This window comes from Neolamprologus brichardi, chromosome 12 (assembly GCF_056152115.1).
Source record: "Neolamprologus brichardi isolate AB-2024 chromosome 12, ASM5615211v1, whole genome shotgun sequence".
NCBI classification, from domain to species: domain Eukaryota; kingdom Metazoa; phylum Chordata; class Actinopteri; order Cichliformes; family Cichlidae; genus Neolamprologus; species Neolamprologus brichardi.
This window is the reverse complement of record NC_142115.1, coordinates 38,677,501-38,697,500: the sequence shown is the minus strand read 5'-3', so window position 1 is coordinate 38,697,500 and position 20,000 is coordinate 38,677,501. Positions and strand designations below refer to the sequence as shown.

The following is a 20,000-nucleotide window of genomic DNA, read 5'->3' as shown; positions in this document are numbered from 1 at the left end:
TTTGGTTGATTAATAGGCTGGTGTGAAAAATTGCTGCCACACCTCCCCCTCGACCTGTGCTTCGAGGTTTCTGGTAGTTAGAATGACTCGGGGGTGTTGATTCATTTAAACTAACATAATCATCCTGCTGCAACAGACTGAATAATGTCCGAGCTGCCCCTGCCAGAGGGATCGTAACGGTTCCAGCTAATTCTGGTCCTCACTGATACCCACAGAGCATGTGTGGCTGAAATAGGACGTGTTAGCAGTCCAGTACAGGACGTGGGAGCCTCACTCATGTTGGATCAGTTTAGTGAATGAGTGATAGTCACCACTGTTTGGTTCTATGTTTGGACTTTTAGAAAATTTGATCAGATTTATGCAGAAATGTTGAAACGTACTCACAAACCTTCAGTGATTGGGAGGAAGCTCTCAGCGTCAGAGCAGGTAGCTCCGCCTCCCTCATGTTGACCATATTTGGTTATTCTTTCAGAATCTCTATCAGTGACCAGTGAGGAGTTCACCAATGGTACGTCAGATGTCTGTGTGATGTCACTGTTTCCACCCTGTGTGTTTGTCTCATCGCCCAATCAAACTGTTGCGCTCACTGTGTGATACCGCCCATTTTCCTAGCATCAGTGTGACTACCAGCTCCATCGGCCCGTGACTGACCGTCTGTCTCTCTGTCTGTCTGTCTCCAGTCGGAGGGCTCCTGCATCTCCATCCCGACCATCCCGACCAGCCTCTGACTCCGCCCTCTAACAGTCACACACACAAGCATACGAAACACGTGAAACGGCCGTTCCATCAGTGCTCCATATGTGGTTTCACAGCATGGACACTTTACTCAGATTTCCCTTTGGTCACATGCTGCACCAGACCAGCTCTGACTGGTTCAAACCTCAGACTTATTCCAGCCTGCTTAAACTGGTTCTAACTGGTTCTGATTCCAGCTTGATATTGATGGATGGGTTACTGGTACCAGCAGGATGATCTGAGCGGGTCCTGATGGTTTTTGTTTTAAACTCGGCTTCAGTGGTTCACATTAGTTCCAACTCAGCCATATTTGAATGGACTGCTTTCCAAACCTGCTCCTTGTTTGGGTCCATCTACTGGTTTCACTGGTTCCTGCCAGTTGTTCCGATATACCGGTACCAACTGGTTCTTGAGAAATCCAGCCCTGACGTAGACCTGGCTGGTTGGTTTGAACAGACTGGTTGCCCAACATGCTGGTACCAGCTGTTTTAGCCAGTTCTGGTTGGCTCCGGTAAGTTTCACAACTGGTTTCTTTACATCTAACAAGTTTCTGCTGGTTCCAGTCTGTTGGATCTTCTAACTGGTTTAAATGTATAAGCTGCTCACCGAACGCCCAGCTTACTGGTACCATCTGGTTCCATCAAGATCTACCGTGATCATGAGGATCACTGCTGGTTCTAACCAGTTCTGTTTGTACTCATGTGACCTCTGACCCCTGTACCAGTTGGCCTTTCTCCTCATTTACTCTTCTCCTCTTTTGTTTTCTGTCATTTTTTTCCCAGTCGTCCCAGTAAAGGTAGCCCCGCCCACGGAGAGAGTCCCCAGTCTTCGATTGAGGGTTAAGCTGAACGGAGTGTGTGTTTGTGTCTCACTGAAGCTGTGTTACTGTGAACCTTCCTAGTAATAAACATATTGATTATTATCAGCACTTATTCTGACTGTATAGCAGCTGATCAGCAATACATTGTGTGTAAATATGACGTTCGGTCACGCCGCAGACAGAAACACGTGACCTCAGCGGGTCTGTCAGTACTGTAGACGACTCCGGAGGAGACGAGGCGAGGAGGAGGTCTCTGCTCTGGATGTCCCGGCTGAGATCATCTTCATGTTCACTTCCTGTTCTGATCCATGGTGCCGTTTCTTTACAGTGTAAAGTTTTAACTTGTGTATTTATCTATTTATTGTATTATTTATTTTACTCTGCTGGAATTCCACGTTTGTTTCTGCTGGCATCTGTCCTTCCACCTGTAGCTGCACTGAACATGTGACATGTGTGGATCACCATCCTCTAAGCACAAACATAGGCTGAAACCAGCTGCACACAGGCCACAGTACTGAATCCAGATGTTTCCAGAGATGGGCTGTGACCTCTCAGCTGGATCCAGGACTCAATCAGTCTGTGCTCAGACTTTATGAGTGGTTCAGCTAAGACGGTGTAACAGATGGACGTAGCTGCCGTGATGTTTTATATTTTTGAACGCCAGTATGAAGCCATGAGACGAGCTTCTCTCACCATGGCCATCTCAGTGTGTTGACACGTGTGACGATTGAGGGGTGGAGCCAAGAGGCCCGATGAGTTTTTCAGAAACATGTAACGATCAAAATGTTTGAAATTGACTCGATCTGTTATTGGGTTCGAACTGAGACGAGCAGCAGGGACCAAAAACTCACCAGGAAGTGTTTACAGAGGTCACGGCCAGGGTGGTTTTTCAGAGACTGGCAAGTCTACCACAGCTAATGCCCCCTGGTAGCCATTACAAAGATTGCAGCTTCAGTGCGTCACGTTTCAGACCCAGAAGCTATGTCCATCTTTTATACCGTCTTTAAGGTGGAATAGTTAGCTGTGAGTTAGCTAGAATAAAGGTAGCTTAAGGTCAAATTTGATCCCTCCACAAATCAAATCCTGCTGATGCGGTTTCCGTTAAAGGTCAAATTCGGTCCGATGTCCTGAACCCTTCACATAGTAATCGGGCTGTTAGAGGTAGAGAGCTGTTATCACATCTACATCAGAGAGAGAAAAGATTGAAAAGCAGCACAGTGCTCACCCACCCTCAGCTAACCATCCCGTCTTACCTCTGATCTACATCTGTTCCACAAACAGTCCAGTGCAGCTATTGCATGGACCACGAAGCTACCAGCTGGTTCCAAATGGATCGTTGTGGTTCCTCCCTCCCTTTCCTGGTTCCAGCTGGTTCTACCTCTTCATCTAACGCCAGCAGGGTTGACATGTTTTTTGTTCTTCTTCATTTCCTCATTGGTTTACGGTGAGCTTCCTCTGATGTGAAGATCAGAGGAAGCTGTGACTGAAGCGATGAGGAGATAATGTTTGTGGAGGTGGCCCGGTTTCTCTGGAGGTGGGGTTGGTTTTGTGCTGCTCATGCGAGCAAAGTGTCAAGCAATCGTGTTTCCTGTTTGGATGTACCAGCTGATCTCCTCACTGTGTTGTGTTTGTTCTTCATGTTGTGGTGATTTTGTAGAGTTAGTTAAGCTCCGAGCAGCGTTCAGCGCCGCCACCGCCGCGGGGCATTAGCTGTGCCGTGTCGTCGTTGTCTACATTAACGTCTGCATGCTTGCCGTATGAGTTTATCAATCAGTAAAGTGTTGCACTTTGCTCTGCAGCGGCGCACTCCACGCACCTCGGCCCCTCCCACCCCTGTGCTTGTGCATAGTTACCTGTGTATGCTCTCAATATGAATCTATGTGCAGCGAATATGACGATATAGAAATGTACCATATATATGTGAGCAAACAGCTAAACTAAATATGCAGCGGCCAACACTGTAGTGTGTGTGTGTGTACAAAAGAGAGAGTGTGTGTAGATCTGTTGTGTATTAGTGTCATGTGATCAGGGCCCAAAGAGATATGAATAAAGTTTGTGTGAATGAAGATGACTTTGACTCTTTATCATCCACTCACCTCCTGACACCATCATCAGTCACATGACATGTCACATGACCTCTTGATATGGGGTTTTCTACTTGATATGTTTCTCTGTCTCTAATTCATCCTAGCTAACATACATCAATGTCCTGTTATCATCTAAGCTATGAGTTGTGTTAGGAAGCTAACGTCAGTTAATCACATTTTTGAGGGGTCTAATAATGACCTATGACAGTTGTGCAACTGTATCACTGTATCTGAAATATAATTGGCTCAATTCAGACATTTAGTCATGTGGACTATCATTGTCTCCTAAACCATAAATTCAAAATGTTTACATTTCCTCTACCGTGAACTACAGATCAATGAGGCTGTATCCCAATTCAGCCCATTCTCACTCCCGAGGCGTAACATGCCGACGTTTTGTCACGTCCCGGGGCGTTCCTGAGGAACGCAAAAGGAGACCTTCGGCGTTCTTATGGTACCCGGTGGGTTATGGCCGAAATCCAGTGCAATGACGCTCCCGCGGTAATAGACGTTCCAGCCCTGTATTCCAGCCCTAAACCTAACCTTATCCCTAGCCCTAACCATAACCTTTTTCCTGAGCTTAACCAGGACTTTAATTATGTTAAATAGCGTGTTTCTAAGCGATTTGAAGAAAAAGAGCGAACATGTGTAGATTGAGTCCATACGGTTCTCATATTTCCTCATTTTTTCCGAGGTTGTCATTTAGGAACGTGGTGGGTAGCTGAAAACGTAATATGTTGACGATTTGTCACCTAGCGTAAAATGTTACGCTTTGGGAGTGAGAACGTGTTGCCCAATTCAGGGTCTGCAGCCTTAGAGTCCACAAGGGTCACGTACTCAAAGACCGCTAAAGCCGGAAGTGAAATGGGACGGTCTAGCCTCCATCACGCTGCTTAACTTAACTGCTTAACTGAAGGCTTTTCAGCGAGTACATCTTGACTTTGATGTGCGCCGTCACACGCTTCCCGAGGCTTTTCCGCTACAGTCAAAGCTGTTGTCAGAGCCCTAGTGAACTTTTTCTCTGCTTTCGGTTTGCCTAAATCAGTTCAAACGGACCAAGGGTCAAACTTCATGCCCAAGATTTTTGCTCAGATCTTAAAATGGCATAAAGCATCAAAACTCCAGTGCGTATCATCCCGAATCACAGGGTGCGCTTGAGCATTTCCACCAAACATTTAAAGCTATGATGAGGAAGTTCTGCCTTAAGTCAGGAAGAGAGTGGGACGAGGGACTTCTCTTTCTAGCGGTGAGAGAGTGTGCAGGAGTCCGCGGGTTTCAGTCCTGCAGAGCTGGTGTTTGGACACACAGTGCGTGATCCCCTGCGGCTGCTTAAAGAGAAATAACTGTCCGACACAGCTCCCCCCGAGCAGTACGTACTAGATTACCTAAGTTGCTTTAGGGAGCGTCTGCATAAAGCCTGCGAAATTGCACGCGTCTCAGGAGAAAATGAAAATGAAATCTGATAAAAAGTCTGTGCAGAGAAAATTTGAAGTGGGTGACTAAGTGTTGACTCTCCCACCCGTTCCTGGATCCTCTCTCCAGGCAAAGTTCTGTGGGCCCTGTGCTGTTCAAGAGAAACTGAGTGACACAGATTATGTTATAGGTGTGTGCCATGTCAATCTGATGAAGCCTTATCTTGTTCGTGATGCAGGTGTAAACTCTTCTTCATCCCCCGCTGCCGTGCCGTTGTTGTGCCAGCATCCCCGTCTCAGTATAGCCCAGAAAGCGATGGCTTAGTTTTCGTTTGTGCTGAGGGTTGCTCCCGACTCAGAAACTCTGAAATATTGGATCATTTAGAATCCCACCTAAAACATTCAGATGACGCTGCCCAGAACGATGTGTGTTCCCTGATCAATAGTTACCCATCCCTGTTTGCTGACACTCCGTCTCGCACTACTGTCCTCGAACATGACATATGTAGGTGACCACCCTCCGATCAAACAACACGCTTATCGTCTGAACCCTATGAAACGCGCACTTCTTCAGCAAGAAGGTTCCTACTTCCTGGAAAATGGTCTAGCTGTCCCTAGTTCGAGTGCCTGGAGTTCCCCATGCCTTCTTGTGCCGAAAGAAGACAAAACCTCACGTTTTTGTACCGATTTCTGAAAAGTGAACAGTGTGACCAAACCTGACTCCTATCCTCTTCCCCGCATAGAAGATTGTGTTGACAGGGTTGGCTCCACAAAGTTTGTCACCAAGCTGGATTTATTAAAGGGTTATTGGCAAGTTCCCCTCACTCCACGTGCATCTGAAATTTCCGCTTTTGTCACTCCCGATCACTTCCTCCAATACACCGTCATGCCCTTTGGCCTTCGAAGTGCCCCTGGCACAATCCTAGCCTTATGTACATTTGTTAGGTGGTGTCACAAACTGTGAAGTGTACTTAGACGACATCGTAGCCTATTCAGAGACTTGGTCAGAACACCGTGGAACACTCACTGACATTTTTGAAAGGTTGAAAGAGGCATCCCTTACCCTAAATCTTGCCAAATGTGACTTTGGTAAGGCCACTGTGACTTATCTAGGGAAGCAGGTGCGCCCCCTTCTGGCCAAAATCCAGGCTATCCTAGACTTCCCTGTGCCTCGCACTAGACGTGAGCTTCGCCGGTTCCTTGGGATGGCCGGCTATTATCGCGGCTTCTGTAAGAATTTTGCAGATGTAGTTGCACCTCTCACCAGTCTCACAAGTGTGTCAAAACCATTCGTATGGCGCCCACATGACAGAATGCTTTTGAGTCTGCCAAAGCTCTCCTCTGCAGCACTCCAGTACGTGCCGCTCCTGATTTCACACGTCCTTTCAAACTAGGGGTGGATGCCAGCGGTGCAGGTGCGGTGCTGTTGCAGGTGCGGTGCTGTTGCAGGTGCGGCGCTGTTGCAGGTGCGGCGCTGTTGCAGGTGCGGCGCTGTTGCAGGAGGACAAGCAGGGTGTTGATCACCCAATTGGTTACCTTTCAAAGAAGTTCAACATTCAACAGCAAAAATACAGTACCATTGAAAAAGAAGTACATCCTGAAACACGTTTTTACTGAAACACATTTTTACTGAAACACGTTTTTACTCAGCTCCTGCACTCCGAGGCCCACACAGTAACTGAAGACCAGTTATTATAAACTTATAATAAATGTAACGTGATAGTTCTGTAAAAATACTGCCATAAAGGACAGGAATGATTATGGTGTTGGTACAATAACACAGTCAATTCAATTCAATTCAATTCAATTCAATTTTATTTATATAGCGCCAAATCACAACAAAAGTCGCCTCAAAGCGCTTCATAGATACAGAGAAAAACCCAACAATCATATGACCCCCTATGAGCAGCACTTTGGCGACAGTGGGAAGGAAAAACTCCCTTTTAACAGGAAGAAACCTCCAGCAGAACCAGGCTCAGGGAGGGGCGGGGCCATCTGCTGTGATTGGTTGGGGTGAGAGAAGGAAGACAGGATAAAGACATGCTGTGGAAGAGAGACAGAGGTTAATAACAGATATGATTCAATGCAGAGAGGTCTGTTAACACATAGTGAGCGAGAAAGGTGACTGGAAAGGAAAAACTCAATGCATCATGGGAATCCCCCGGCAGCCTACATCTATTGCAGCATAACTAAGGGAGGATTCAGGGTCACCTGGTCCAGCCCTAACTATATGCTTTAGCAAAAAGGAAAGTTTGAAGCCTAATCTTGAAAGTAGAGATAGTGTCTGTCTCCTGAATCCAAACTGGAAGCTGGTTCCACAGAAGAGGGGCCTGAAAACTGAAGGCTCTGCCTCCCATTCTACTTTTAAATACTCTAGGAACAACAAGTAGGCCTGCAGAGCGAGAGCGAAGTGCTCTAATAGGGTGATATGGTACTACAAGGTCATTAAGATAAGATGGGGCCTGATTATTTAAGACCTTGTATGTGAGGAGCAGGATTTTGAATTCTGGATTTAACAGGGAGCCAAAACAGGAGAAATCTGCTCTCTCTTTCTAGTCCCTGTCAGGACTCTTGCTGCAGCATTTTGGATTAACTGAAGGCTTTTCAGGGAGTTTTTTGGACATCCTGATAATAATGAATTGCAGTCGTCCAGCCTGGAAGTAATAAATGCATGAACTAGTTTTTCAGCGTCACTCTGAGACAGGATATTTCTAATTTTAGAGATGTTGCTCAAATGGAAGAACGCAGTCTTACATATTTGTTTAATATGTGCGTTGAAGGACATGTCCTGGTCAAAAATGACTCCAAGGTTCCTCACAGTGTTACTGGAGGCCAAGGTAATGCCATCCAGAGTAAGAATCTGCTTAGATACCATATTTCTAAGCTTTTCAGCGCCGAGTACAATGACCTCAGTTTGATCTGAGTTAAGAAGCAGAAAGTTAGTGGCCATCCAAGTCTTTATGTCTTTAAGACATTCCTGCAGTTTAACTAATTGGTGTGTGTTATCTGGCTTCATGGACAGATAGAGCTGGGTGTCATCTGCATAGCAGTGAAAATGTATGCTATGTCTTCTAATGATGCTGCCTAGGGGAAGCATGTATAATGTAAACAGAATTGGTCCTAGCACTGAACCCTGTGGAGCTCCATAATTAACCTCAGTGTGTGAAGAGGACTCTCCATTTACATGCACAAATTGGAGTCTATTAGATAGATATGTTACAAACCACTGCAGTGCAATACCTGTAATACCTACAGCATGTTCTAATCGCTCTAACAGGATATTATGGTCAACAGTATCGAACGCTGCACTGAGGTCTAGCAGGACAAGCACAGAGATGAGTCCACTGTCAGAGGCCATAAGAAGATCATTTGTAACCTTCACTAAAGCTGTTTCTGTGCTGTGATGAACTCTGAAACCTGACTGAAACTCTTCAAATAAACCATTCCTCTGCAGATGATCTGTTAGCTGTTTGACAACTACTCTTTCAAGGATGTTTGATATGAAAGGAAGGTTGGAGATTGGCCTATAATTAGCTAAGACTGCTGGGTCTAGAGATGCTTTTTGAGTAAAGGATTAACTACAGCCACCTTGAAGGCCTGTGGTACATAGCCGATTATTAGAGATAGGTTGATCATATATAAGATCGAAGAATTAATCAATGGCAGGACTTCTTTGAGCAGTTTTGTAGGAATGGGGTCTAAAAGACACGTTGATGGTTTGGAGGAAGTAATTATTGAAGTTAACTCAGAAAGATCGATTGGAGAAAAAGAGTCTAACTTAACATCAATGGTACTAAGAGTAGCTGTTGATAATATTACATCTGTGGGATGATTATTGGTAATTTTTTCTCTAATGATAAAAATTTTATTTGTGAAGAAGTTCATGAAGTCATCACTAGTTAACGTTAAAGAGATGGTTGGCTCAAAAGAGCTCTGACTTTTTGTCAGCCTGGCTACAGTGCTGAAGAGAAACCTGGGGTTGTTCTTATTTTCTTCAATCAGTGATGAGTAGTAAGCTGTTCTGGCTTTGCGGAGGGCTTTCTTATAAAGCAACAAACTATTTCTCCAGGCTAAATGATGATCCTCTAAATTTGTGACACGCCATTTCCTGTCCAGATTACGAGTCATCTGCTTTAGGGTACGTGTTTGAGAATTATACCACGGGGTCAGGTACTTCTGATTAGAGACCTTAGTTTTCACCGGAGCTACAGTATCCAGAGTCGTACGTAGTGAGGAGGTGAAATTATTAACAAGATAATCGACCTCTGTTGGGGTAGCGTTCAGATAGCTGCTCTGCTCTGTGTTGGTACAGGGCATTGACGATGATAACAGTGGCTGGATTATATTCTTAAACTTAGTTACAGCGCTTTCAGAAAGACATCTACTTTGATAAAGTCCACTCTCCACTGCTGCGTAATCAATTATTGTAAATGTAAATGTTATCAAGAAATGATCAGACAGGAGAGGGTTTTCAGGAAACACTGTTAAATGTTCAGTTTCTATGCCATATGTTAAAACAAGATCTAGAGTGTGATTAAAGTGGTGGGTGGGTTCTTTTACATTTTGAGAGAAACCAATTGAGTCTAACAACAGATTAAATGCCATGTTGAGGCTGTCATTTTTAGCATCAGCATGGATGTTAAAATCACCCACAATAATTATTTTATCTGAGCTCAGAACTAAATTAGATATAAAGTCTGAGAAATCAGACAGAAACTCTGTGTAAGGCCCAGGTGGACGATAGATGATAACAAGTAAGACTGGTTTCTGAGTTTTACAGCTGGGGTGGACAATGTTAAGCATCAGGCTTTCAAATGAATTAAAAGTCTGTCTTGGTCTTTCATTAATTAATAGACTGGTGTGAAAAATTGCTGCCACACCTCCCCCTCGACCTGTGCTTCGAGATTTCTGGTAGTTAGAATGACTCGGGGGTGTTGATTCATTTAAACTAACATAATCATCCTGCTGCAACCAGGTTTCTGTAAGGCAGAGTAAATCAATTTGTTGATCAATTATTAAGTCATGTACTAACAGAGACTTGGAGGAGAGAGACCTAATATTTAATAATCCACATTTCACTGTTTTACTCTTTGGTTCAGATGTGGATACTGTATTGTTCTTTCTTTGTAAATGTTTAAGTTGTTTGTTGCTGGTTTTTAGTTTGTTTTTTGTCTTTTTGGAAGCAGACACAGTCTCTATGGAGATGGGTTTTTGGGGGGGTAGCAGGAGGAGAGAAGCTGCAGAGAGGCGTGTAAGACTGCAACTCTGCTTCCTGGTCCCAACTCTGGATAGTCATGTTTTGAGGGGTTAATAAATTTGTCCATATTTCTAGAAATGAGAGCTGCTCCATCCAAAGTGGGATGGATGCCATCTCTCCTAACAAGACCAGGTTTCCTCCAGAAGGTTTGCCAATTATCTATGAAGCCCACATCGTTTCTGGGACACCACTCAGACAGCCAGCAATTTAAGGAGAACATGCGGCTAAACATGTCACTCCTGGTCTGATTGGGGAGGGGACCAGAGAAAACTACAGAGTCCGACATTATTTTGGCAAAGTTGCACACCGATTCAATATTGATTTTAGTGACCTCCGATTGGTGTAACCGGGTGTCATTACTGCCGACGTGAATTATGATTTTATTGAATTTACGTTTACCCTGTCATGAAAACAGTCGTAAAACAGCTCATTTCTTTACTTTATATTAAACGCCTTCATAAATCCTGATGACTGCAATCTGTTTACCAACATAAGCACGCATGCTGCCTCTGATACGCTCAGCTCCATCAGCAGGCTCAGCTGTGCCATCTGCTCACCACCACCAGGTGGAGCTGTGGGACCGCAGAGCTCTGTGACCTCACAGCAACATTATCATCCTCACTGAGAGGCTGAGTTTCATTTAAATGAGGCAAAAGTAGGAAGAAGCAACGAGGAAGGAAGACACAGTGAAGCAGAGACAGAGGAAGAGAGAGCAGGCGGGTGGAGGGCGAGCAGCAGAAGAGAAACAAACAGAAGAAGAGCGAGGGTCTGACATGAGAGCAGAGGCGTAAACTGTCTGCAGACATGTCCTCCCGGGCTGAGAGTAAGACAGGTGAGTGTCCTCCTCTTCTTCTTCTGCTCTTTCTCTTGTCACAGTCTAGCTGTTAGCCACCGCAGGCTAACAGCACTTCCTGTTAGCGCTCAGGACTTTGTTAGGACTCTTTTTTCTTTTAATGTAAAGATAATGATGATGATGATGATGATGATGATGGGGTCCTCTTCTCCAGCCTCCCAGATTGCATATCTCACCATGAGGTTGAAGGATAAGCTCCACCCACAGCGGACGAGACGTCCTGTCAAACTCACCCCATCATTGAGAGTCAAACCACCTGACCTGAACCTGCAGCAGGTACACACACACACACACACACACACACACACACACACGTCTTTGTGTCTCTGTGAGGACCCGCAGTCACATCAGCACCTTGAACCTGAAACCGTCCTCAGACGTCAGCTGAACGTCGCGTGACGTCAGAATCTATATGTGCACTGCAGGACCTGGACGAACCTGCTGCCAGTCGCCCCAAAGCCAACCAGCTGATCGATCGGTCGAGAACATTTTCCAAACATTAGAGTGAAGCTTGTGTAGCTGCAGGCTTCCTTCTGAGCTCCTCTGTAACTCTGTCAAAGCTGAGCAGACCAGCTGCTCCTGCCGTGTTTTTGGTTTCACAAAGCTCCAGATGTTCCCGTGGGTGGAGGTCCGGCCTGCTTTCAGGTCAGGCTGCTGGAGTCTGACCTCAGCGAGGTTTGTTTAAAGATCAGGGTGGATGTCTGGGTGGAGCAGACGTCCTTGGGCATTAATGGTGTTTGTAGAGGTCACAGTTACCCATGAATGTGCACTAACGCCCATCATATCATCACGCTGCTTCGACCTGAACGCTGAGAACGAGCCAGATGGTCCGTCTCCTCTACAGCTCTCCAAACAGAATGTCGGCTTCTGATTGGTCAGACCACAGGAAGGAAGTCTGAAGACCTCAGAGGAGGTGTGTTTTTAGCTCAGGTCAGCTGACCGCATCTCCTGCACACGCTCAGAAGAGCCTTCTAATGGCCGCAGAAAGGATCAGTGGCTGCTCTCTCTGAGGACGCACAACTGCTGACATCATCACACACTGTAACACACAGTAACAATCACAAGCGTATTTATAGCGCACATTTCATCTCTGTGCACTCCACACAGAAGATAAAAACATGAAACCCTGTGGAGAGGAAGGGAGTGACAGCAGAACGACAGCACCTGACGAGGGCACGCCTGACGAGGGCACGCCTGACGAGGGCACGCCCGGCGAGGGCACGCCCGGCGAGGGCACGCCCGACGAGGGCACGCCCGGCGAGGGCACGCCTGGCGAGGGCACGCCTGTGTCTGAGTCTGCATGTTCACACCTATGTAACTGTTCTCAGGCCAGCTCGTTGCAAAGAACAGACGCAGTAACTGAGATCTGCAGCTGATGAAGTTCAGCAGATGCTCTTCATCAACTTCCTCTTTGAACAGAGTCCCCTGTGTAAGCTTAACTCCTAACCCTACTTCTTTCAAATTTATCAGCTGATGCTGAAGAACGGTGTGTGTGTGTGTGTGTGTGTGTGTGCGTGCGTGCGTGCGTGCGTGCGTGTGTGTGTGTGTGTGTGTGCGTGTGTGTGTGCGTGCAGTCGTCAGGTGTGTTCGCGGACCAGCGGCGGGCCGTGGTCAGCTCCCTGCAGTACTTTAAGGCTCTGGTGGACCGACTGGGCGTCGACAAACCTGGCGTGGACAAACCGGTCCTGAACCAGTCTGTGGTCAGTGGTCTGCTGGGCGGGGCTTCTGGGGGGGTCCTGGAGGCGATCCAGACTCTGGTCCAGCTGGAGCCTCGCCTACACAGCAGGTAGGTGTCACTGGCGTGGCCGTTTCTGAACACGCGTGTCCTCCATCTGACCCGTGTGTGTCCCTGCAGTAAGACGGTCGCTGCCTGTCTCGCTCGCCTCTACCGCTCTCTGGCTCAGCTGATCCACTGGACTGATGAGGTGATGTTGCAGAGCGTCTCCCACGACAACAAGGAGTCGACAGAGAGCGTTACCAAAGTGATCAGGACCTTGCTGGACAACGTCAAGGTGAGAACCAATCACAGACTAGATTCAGTTTAGCTTTATTTATACAGCGTCAAACGGCAGCACCTCGCCCCCGTCACTGCTGTGAGGCTGTAGCACAACACAAACAAACAAACAATAAACCACATCAGTCAGTCAAACAACAAAACAAAACAAACACATACAACAAGAAAGAAAGTGGACAGAAACTCTCACGGGACATTTGTTGCACTTTTGGTGTTTTTTGTACCAGATTTTTATTTTCACATTCACTCAACGTCTAATTTCGGGTTTTCCAGCTTCTCCAATTCTCGAATCACGAGCCAAACTCGCTCAGCTGAGAAAGTGACGGCAGCGAGTTGTCCTTTGATGGCGTAGACCTGAGTCTGTGGGTTCAGGCCGAGCAGCGGCGAGGAGCTCGGCGACCTGCCTCTGCTCGTCGGTGTGATGGTCACCAACTGTCTGAAGTGTGTTTGAAGCTCCTGAAACGTCGTCACGTGTCTCGATGGGCTCGTGGTCGCTGAGCCCGCAGAAACACAGTCTTAGTATTCGATCTTGTGACAAACGGGAACAGAAATCGTCTGTGAGGGAAACATCCTAAAAACAGCTTCTGCTTCGACTCATCCGTTCGTCTTTAAATATTCCTGAGTGCCACGAACCTCAGACCTCTGAACTAGTTTTAGTCTTTTTAAGCCAGACTGACCTTTGACCTCTGAAGATCTTTGGCCCAAAACTACACAGACATGAATGGCAGCTCAGTTTTAGCTGTTTTAAATGATTCTTCTCTGCGTCTAACACGTCAGAGGTTTCATGAGGTAAACTGTGCTGAGTGGATATTTGATGCTGTGTCACAGTTTCAGATGCTCAGAAGTAAGGGGACAAACAAACACCATTTTAAATATGAAGGCTATTTTTAGTACTTTGATGAAACCTCTGATTGGCTGAACCCAGGTCCATGTGGTGTGTTGCTCCTCCTCCCGTGGTCGGCCTTCCTGTTCGAGCTGTGCTGCTCTCGTCTGAAACTCTTTTCACAGCTGCAGTTTGTTTTATTTATTTGTTCACAGTCAAAGTCGTGATTGTCACAAACGTGCTCAATACTAAACGTGCTAAGCATGTTCTTTTCCCTCCATATTAAAACTTTTGGCTGTAAAAATCATGTTATAAATAAAGATGATTCTGTGTAGTGAATGTAAAGCTAAAGCTGAGAGTTTTCACTGACGTAGGAAACAAAGAGACGGTCGATAACCGAGACGAGGACGACAGAGGCGTCTCGTGAGCTTCAGTCGGATGTTTGTGAGGCTTCAGAGTTTGAACTGAAATGTGCACGACGCACAGCGAAACTCATAAAAACTGAAACTAAACATTTTCCAGCATTAAAAGCTGAAGTGAAACCAGTGAACTCGCTGTGGGAACCATCTGACCTCAAACTGCACTGGAGCCCCAACAAACGCAAACAAAGACTATAAAAACTCTCTTTGTCCACTAAAACCCTTTTTCCATTTAAATGTTAATTGTCCTTTAATGATGAACTCATATTTCTGATCAATTATCCGATGTCACCCGACGGCTTCAGAGTTCAGTATCTCCCCTCAGAGCGTTGTTGGGCTGCAGAGAGCTGCTGTCTCATCAACGCTCACATTAAAAATAATGAAGACTTTGTGCTCTCATTATTTTGCTCCTGAGCAGCACTAAATAGACCTGATCATTGCTGACTTCCCCCTCTGGATCCTTCTTTCTTCAGTCGGCTCCTTTCTCCAACATTTCTACTACAGTCAGGTTCAAAATCTTCTGGACAACGACTCGGTTTTGATTTTGCCTTGCTACAGCGCCTCAGAGGAACTTAAATCATAACGTCACCTTTAATTTAAGAGTAATAGTTCAAACATTACAGACATTTTAAACACAGTCCACATTTTCAGCAGCTCAAAAGTAATTGGACAACAGTTTCATGATTAGGTGAGGATTGACCCTCATCATGACTAATGAAGCTGAAACTGAAGATGATTAAAAGTGTTGAACTTCATCATCAACATGAAAGATGTTCGTCCATCCATCTTCCACTTATCCGGGGCCGGGTAGCGAGGGCAGCAGCCTGAGCAGAGACGCCCAGACCTCCCTCTCCTCGTTCCTCCCGTTTGTCCGGGGGAACACCCAGGTGTTCCCAGGCCATCTCTCCAGTGTGCACTGGGTCTGCCCCGGGGCCTCCTCCCAGTGGGACTTGCCTGAAACACCTCCCTCAGGACACATCCTTATCAGACGCCCGAATCATCTGAACTGGCTACTTCCGATGCGGAGGAGCAGCAGCTCTACTCTGAGCTCCTCCAGAAGCACAGACCAAGTGACTGAAAGATGTCAGCAGAGATGAGGGAGGACCTCATTATGCCAAAAACCAAAATAACCAATCAGAGAGCAGAAACTTTAGAAGTGACCCAATCAGCAGTCTGATTCATTGTTAGAATGAACGAATAAGCAACACAGAGTCCACAGAAGACACTAAAGTGCATGAAGACAGAATTATAGTTACAAAAAGCATCAAGTCAGGAACACCTCGAGGAAGAAGCTGTAGCAGTGTTCAGGTCCTTCACAGGTGCAAACCTCTGGGTACACTCAGGAACAGGACCTTTAGACTTTAGCTGCACAGGTCTGTAAAATCTTGAAGGCTTCAGGCAGACTTCCACCCGTGTCTTTATATTTAAATGTATGTTAGTTTGTCCTGCTAGTTTTCAACCTCTGAAAATTAGGACTGTGTGTAAAATGTTTGTAACTCATAAACAGTTAAAGCAAAGCTTTAGTTAAACTCTCCGAATCAAAGCTGAACGTCTGCAGACACGTCCTGATTGTTTGGTTTAAAATCCACTGACGAGGCAGAACTACAAACATTTATGGACCCCACTGTGAATCACGTTTATACAGTTGTTCATATTCCAGCCTAAAGCTAATCTCATATCTGCATATGTCAGCATCACATTAGCACGTCTAAGGTTGTGAATTCATTTGCAGCAGATATTTAATCATATCTCCCCCACGTAACCCTGAGAGTATATATAGTGAAACCATCACAGCAGTCATTATACATGATGCCATGACTTCCTGCCACTGCATCAGCACAAATACAATAGAATAGCTTGCATGATGACTAAGCTGGTGTTGTGGTTGGTGTGCAGTTGTGGGTGTACAGAGAGGTGGGCTTTGCACGCAGCCCTGAGGGACTCCTGTACAGAGTGGGGGACATCCATCCAGCTGCTTCCAGAAACCCCTGTCATACTTATCTGTTAACGCCATAATGAAGGTTACGCGATTCCTGTGGTCATCCATCTCTCCAGCTTTGCTGAGACTCCCTCAGTGTTGGAGAGATCAGCTGCAGACATGTCTGGCTTCTCTGTTTGTTCTGTGTCATGTTATTATGGTTATCACACTGCACTCTGCTCTCAGTGTCTCAGTGCAGACGAGCCAGTGAATGGACCTTTTATTTTTATCTGTCTGAAACAGCTTTTACTCACTTCTGTTCTCGTGGATTCTTCAGGAACTGGTTCGATTGGTTGCAGAGAGACAAGAAGGCTCCGCCCCCCTGTCACCTGTCCAGCCAGAGTCATCAGGGTTTGATGAACAGGCAATATCGACCTGCAGGAATCCTGCTGATGAGAAGGACAAGAATATGGGGGTGGAGCCAACGAAGAGAGAGGAGGAGCAAATACTTTCAGCTCCTCCCAAACCTCCTATGCCCATCCCAGAGTCGCTAACTCAGGTGACCCCCCAGCTGGGACAGAGGTGAGTCTTAAATTACTTAAGTCCAGTCTGGTTCAGTCTGGGTTCAGTTTGGGATCAGTCTGGTTCGGTCTGGATCATGGTAAATGGTAAATGGACTGGTTCTTATATAGCGCTTTTCTACTCTGTCCGAGCACTCAAAGCGCTTTATACAGCTAATTCATTCACCCAATCACACCCATTCAAACAAGCACTTCTAAGTTTAAGTGCTGAGTATCTAACATTCGTACGCATTCACACTCCGATGGATGCATCGGAGAGCAACACGGGGTTAGTATCTTGCCCAAGGATATTTGGCATGCAGACTGGAGCAGCCGGGGATCGAACCACCGACCTTCTGGTTAGTGGCTGATCTGCTCTGCCACCTGAGCTACAGCCACCCCAGTTTGGGATCAGTCTAGGATCAGTCTGGTTCAGTCTGGTTCGGTCTGGAGCAGTCTGGGTTCAGTTTGGGATCAGTCTGGGATCAGTCTGGGATCGGTCTGGTTCAGTCTGGTTCAGTCTGGGATTAGTCTGGTTCGGTCTGGGATCATTCTGGGTTCAGTCTGGGATCAGTGTGGTTCAGTCTGGTTTGGTCTGGGATCAGTCTGGGATCAGTGTGGTTCAGTCTGGATCAGTCTGGGATCAGTCTGGTTCGGTCTGGGATCAGTCTGGGTTCAGTCTGGGATCAGTGTGGTTCAGTCTGGGATCAGTCTGGTTCAGTCTGGATCAGTCTGGAATCAGTCTGGTTCGGTCTGGGATCAGTCTGGGTTCAGTCTGGGATCAGTCTGGGATCAGTCTGGTTCAGTCTGGGATCATTCTGGGTTCAGTCTGGGATCAGTGTGGTTCAGTCTGGTTCGGTCTGGGATCAGTCTGGGATCAGTCTGGGGTCAGTCTGGTTCGGTCTGGTTCGGTCTGGTTCAGTCTGGGATCGGTCTGGGATCAGTCTGGGATCTGTCTGGTTCAGTCTGGGATCAGTCTGGGATCAGTCTGGGATCAGTCTGGTTCAGTCTGGGATCATTCTGGGTTCAGTCTGGGATCAGTGTGGTTCAGTCTGGTTCGGTCTGGGATCAGTCTGGGGTCAGTCTAGTTCGGTCTGGTTCAGTCTGGGATCGGTCTGGGATCAGTCTGGGATCAGTCTGGGATCTGTCTGGTTCAGTCTGGGATCAGTCTGGTTCGGTCTGGGATCAGTCTGGGATCAGTCTGGGATCTGTCTGGTTCAGTCTGGGATCAGTCTGGTTCGGTCTGGTTTGGTCTGGTTCAGTCTGGTTTAGTCTGGTTCAGTCTGGCTGAGTCATTCAGGCAGACAGAAAACAGTTTGCTGAGTGCGAGAACAGAAATAGATCTGTGGAAGAAACAGGAAGTAGAGCAAACAAACACATCACACATGCCCCTTCCCCCCACACACCCACACTTCCTGTCTCTGCATGATACCAAGTAGAAGAAGAAGAAGAAGTGGGGGTGACAAAGGGCGGCAGCAGGCAGTTTCGTGGTCTTTTAATAGAACTGTGGGGTTTGGGCTGTCTGAGGCTGAGTGTGCAGCAGCTGATCGATAACAGCGCTGCTGTGGATCATCAATAACAATTAGTTGGAGCTAATTCATGATGATGTTTTTAGACGTTAGTATTTTCTCGTTTGTTTTTTTTATTTCAGTTTGACTTTTTGTTTACTTTCAGTTTGTTTCCAGAGTGAAGTTTCGGATTTCAGTTTGTCCTGATTAGTTTGAGTCTTTATTAATTATTGCTGTGTGGAGGGCGAGGGCCGCATGCACGATGCTGTGAGCTCAGCTCCTGGAGCAGTGTGACCCACCGGAGCTCCTACACCACCTATAGGTGGTCTCCCCTCCACAGACCAACCGGGCACTTAGGCTCTGAGGTCAGAGGAGGCCGGACATGTTCGGTGTGGCATGGCTGCTGCCTCCCCAGAGCACCTGTTGTCTCCCTGATCTGCACCTGTGCAGGCTGATGTAACTGACGTTCAGCTGACTGTGACGCTGTGATGTCATCAACCCAGTGGATTAAAGTGGGACGTCTCTCGCTCAGAGGGAGAACGCACCTTTTCCTGTCAGTATCTCATCCAGCCAGATGTGAGGCTGGCTCTGCGCGTCACCCTGGTGTTAATGTTTTTTCTGTCGGGATTGTGATGAGCCAGCAGAAAGTGGGGCACTGACACCGTCGCTTCACCTGCCAGATGTTGGGAATTTATGCCTTAAATTGTTGTGTCACCTGGTGATGACACACACGAAACAACTGCCACCTGTGCTGCACATGCTCAGCCTCTCCCAACACAAACTGCTTCAGCCTGTCACCTGGCTGCATGCATGCAAAGGTGTACTACGCAATTGTGACATCACTGGTGGGTGTGGTTTTAACTACTTGTCTGTCTGTTTCAGTCCTCCAGCTCTGCCTCCCAAAAAGCGCCAATCAACATTAAGCCCCACCCCCTGCAGGGTTGCCATAGTAGCGCCAATGAGAAGAGAGACTGAAATAGAAACACCAGCTGAACAGGTATGCTCACCTGGTTCACACATTCACACGTAACCGTGTATATTTACATGGATATGTATTATATCTGTTTTATGGTCTTTTATTTTGAAAATCTTTATTTGAAGCTGAAATTAGACAGTCCAGTCCAGGTTTAATCCAGATTTATTTTGTCTGTGTGTGTGTGAGTGTGAGTGTGTGTGAGTGTGTGTGTGTGTGAGTGTGTGAGTGTCTGTGTGAGTGTGAGTGTGTGTGAGTGTGTGTGTGTGTGAGTGTGTGAGTGTGTGTGTGTGTGAGTGTGTGTGTGTGTGTGTGTGTGAGTGTGTGTGAGTGTCTGTGTGAGTGTGTGTGTGTGTGTGTGTGTGTGTGTGTGAGTGTGTGAGTGTGTGAGTGTGTGAGTGTGGAAAGCACAGAATAAAAGCACGTCTTTGGCTCTGTCTGTTTCTAACATTTGATAACGTTTGAATCTTCCTGCGTGTTTCAGGACGACTACTGTTTGAAAAGATGCTCCATTTCCTCTGGCGAATGTTTTCCTCAGAACGAACACCCAGGTAACACACACACACACACACACACACGCAGACACACAGACACACAGACACACACTCTGTGGTGCTTGTT

At 46.6% G+C, this 20,000-nt stretch overlaps 2 protein-coding genes across 4 annotated transcripts in view; both read left to right on the top strand.

Annotated features, from left to right (window-relative positions):
• Positions 1–3,626, top strand: part of LOC102782714 (dynamin-1-like) — a 27,658-nt gene extending 24,032 nt beyond the window's left edge. Inside the window, exons 23-24 of one of the 3 annotated variants that reach the window (XM_087849604.1) lie at positions 473–508; positions 1,518–3,626. In XM_087849604.1, the coding sequence (XP_087705730.1) occupies positions 473–494 (22 nt within the window). In that variant the 3' untranslated portion in view covers positions 495–508; positions 1,518–3,626. Of the gene's footprint in view, positions 1–472; positions 509–680; positions 774–1,517 lie in introns of those variants that run through there. The other 2 variants (XM_087849605.1, XM_087849603.1) reach the window with 2 other exon arrangements.
• Positions 3,627–11,018: 7,392 nt separating this feature from the next.
• Positions 11,019–20,000, top strand: part of LOC102782416 (rap guanine nucleotide exchange factor 1-like) — a 20,735-nt gene continuing 11,753 nt past the window's right edge. The window contains exons 1-7 of the mRNA XM_087849602.1: positions 11,019–11,143; positions 11,319–11,440; positions 12,739–12,950; positions 13,020–13,176; positions 16,676–16,920; positions 19,289–19,403; positions 19,864–19,930. Coding sequence (XP_087705728.1) covers positions 11,116–11,143; positions 11,319–11,440; positions 12,739–12,950; positions 13,020–13,176; positions 16,676–16,920; positions 19,289–19,403; positions 19,864–19,930 — 946 coding nt within the window. The 5' untranslated portion in view covers positions 11,019–11,115. The remainder of the gene's footprint in view (positions 11,144–11,318; positions 11,441–12,738; positions 12,951–13,019; positions 13,177–16,675; positions 16,921–19,288; positions 19,404–19,863; positions 19,931–20,000) is intronic.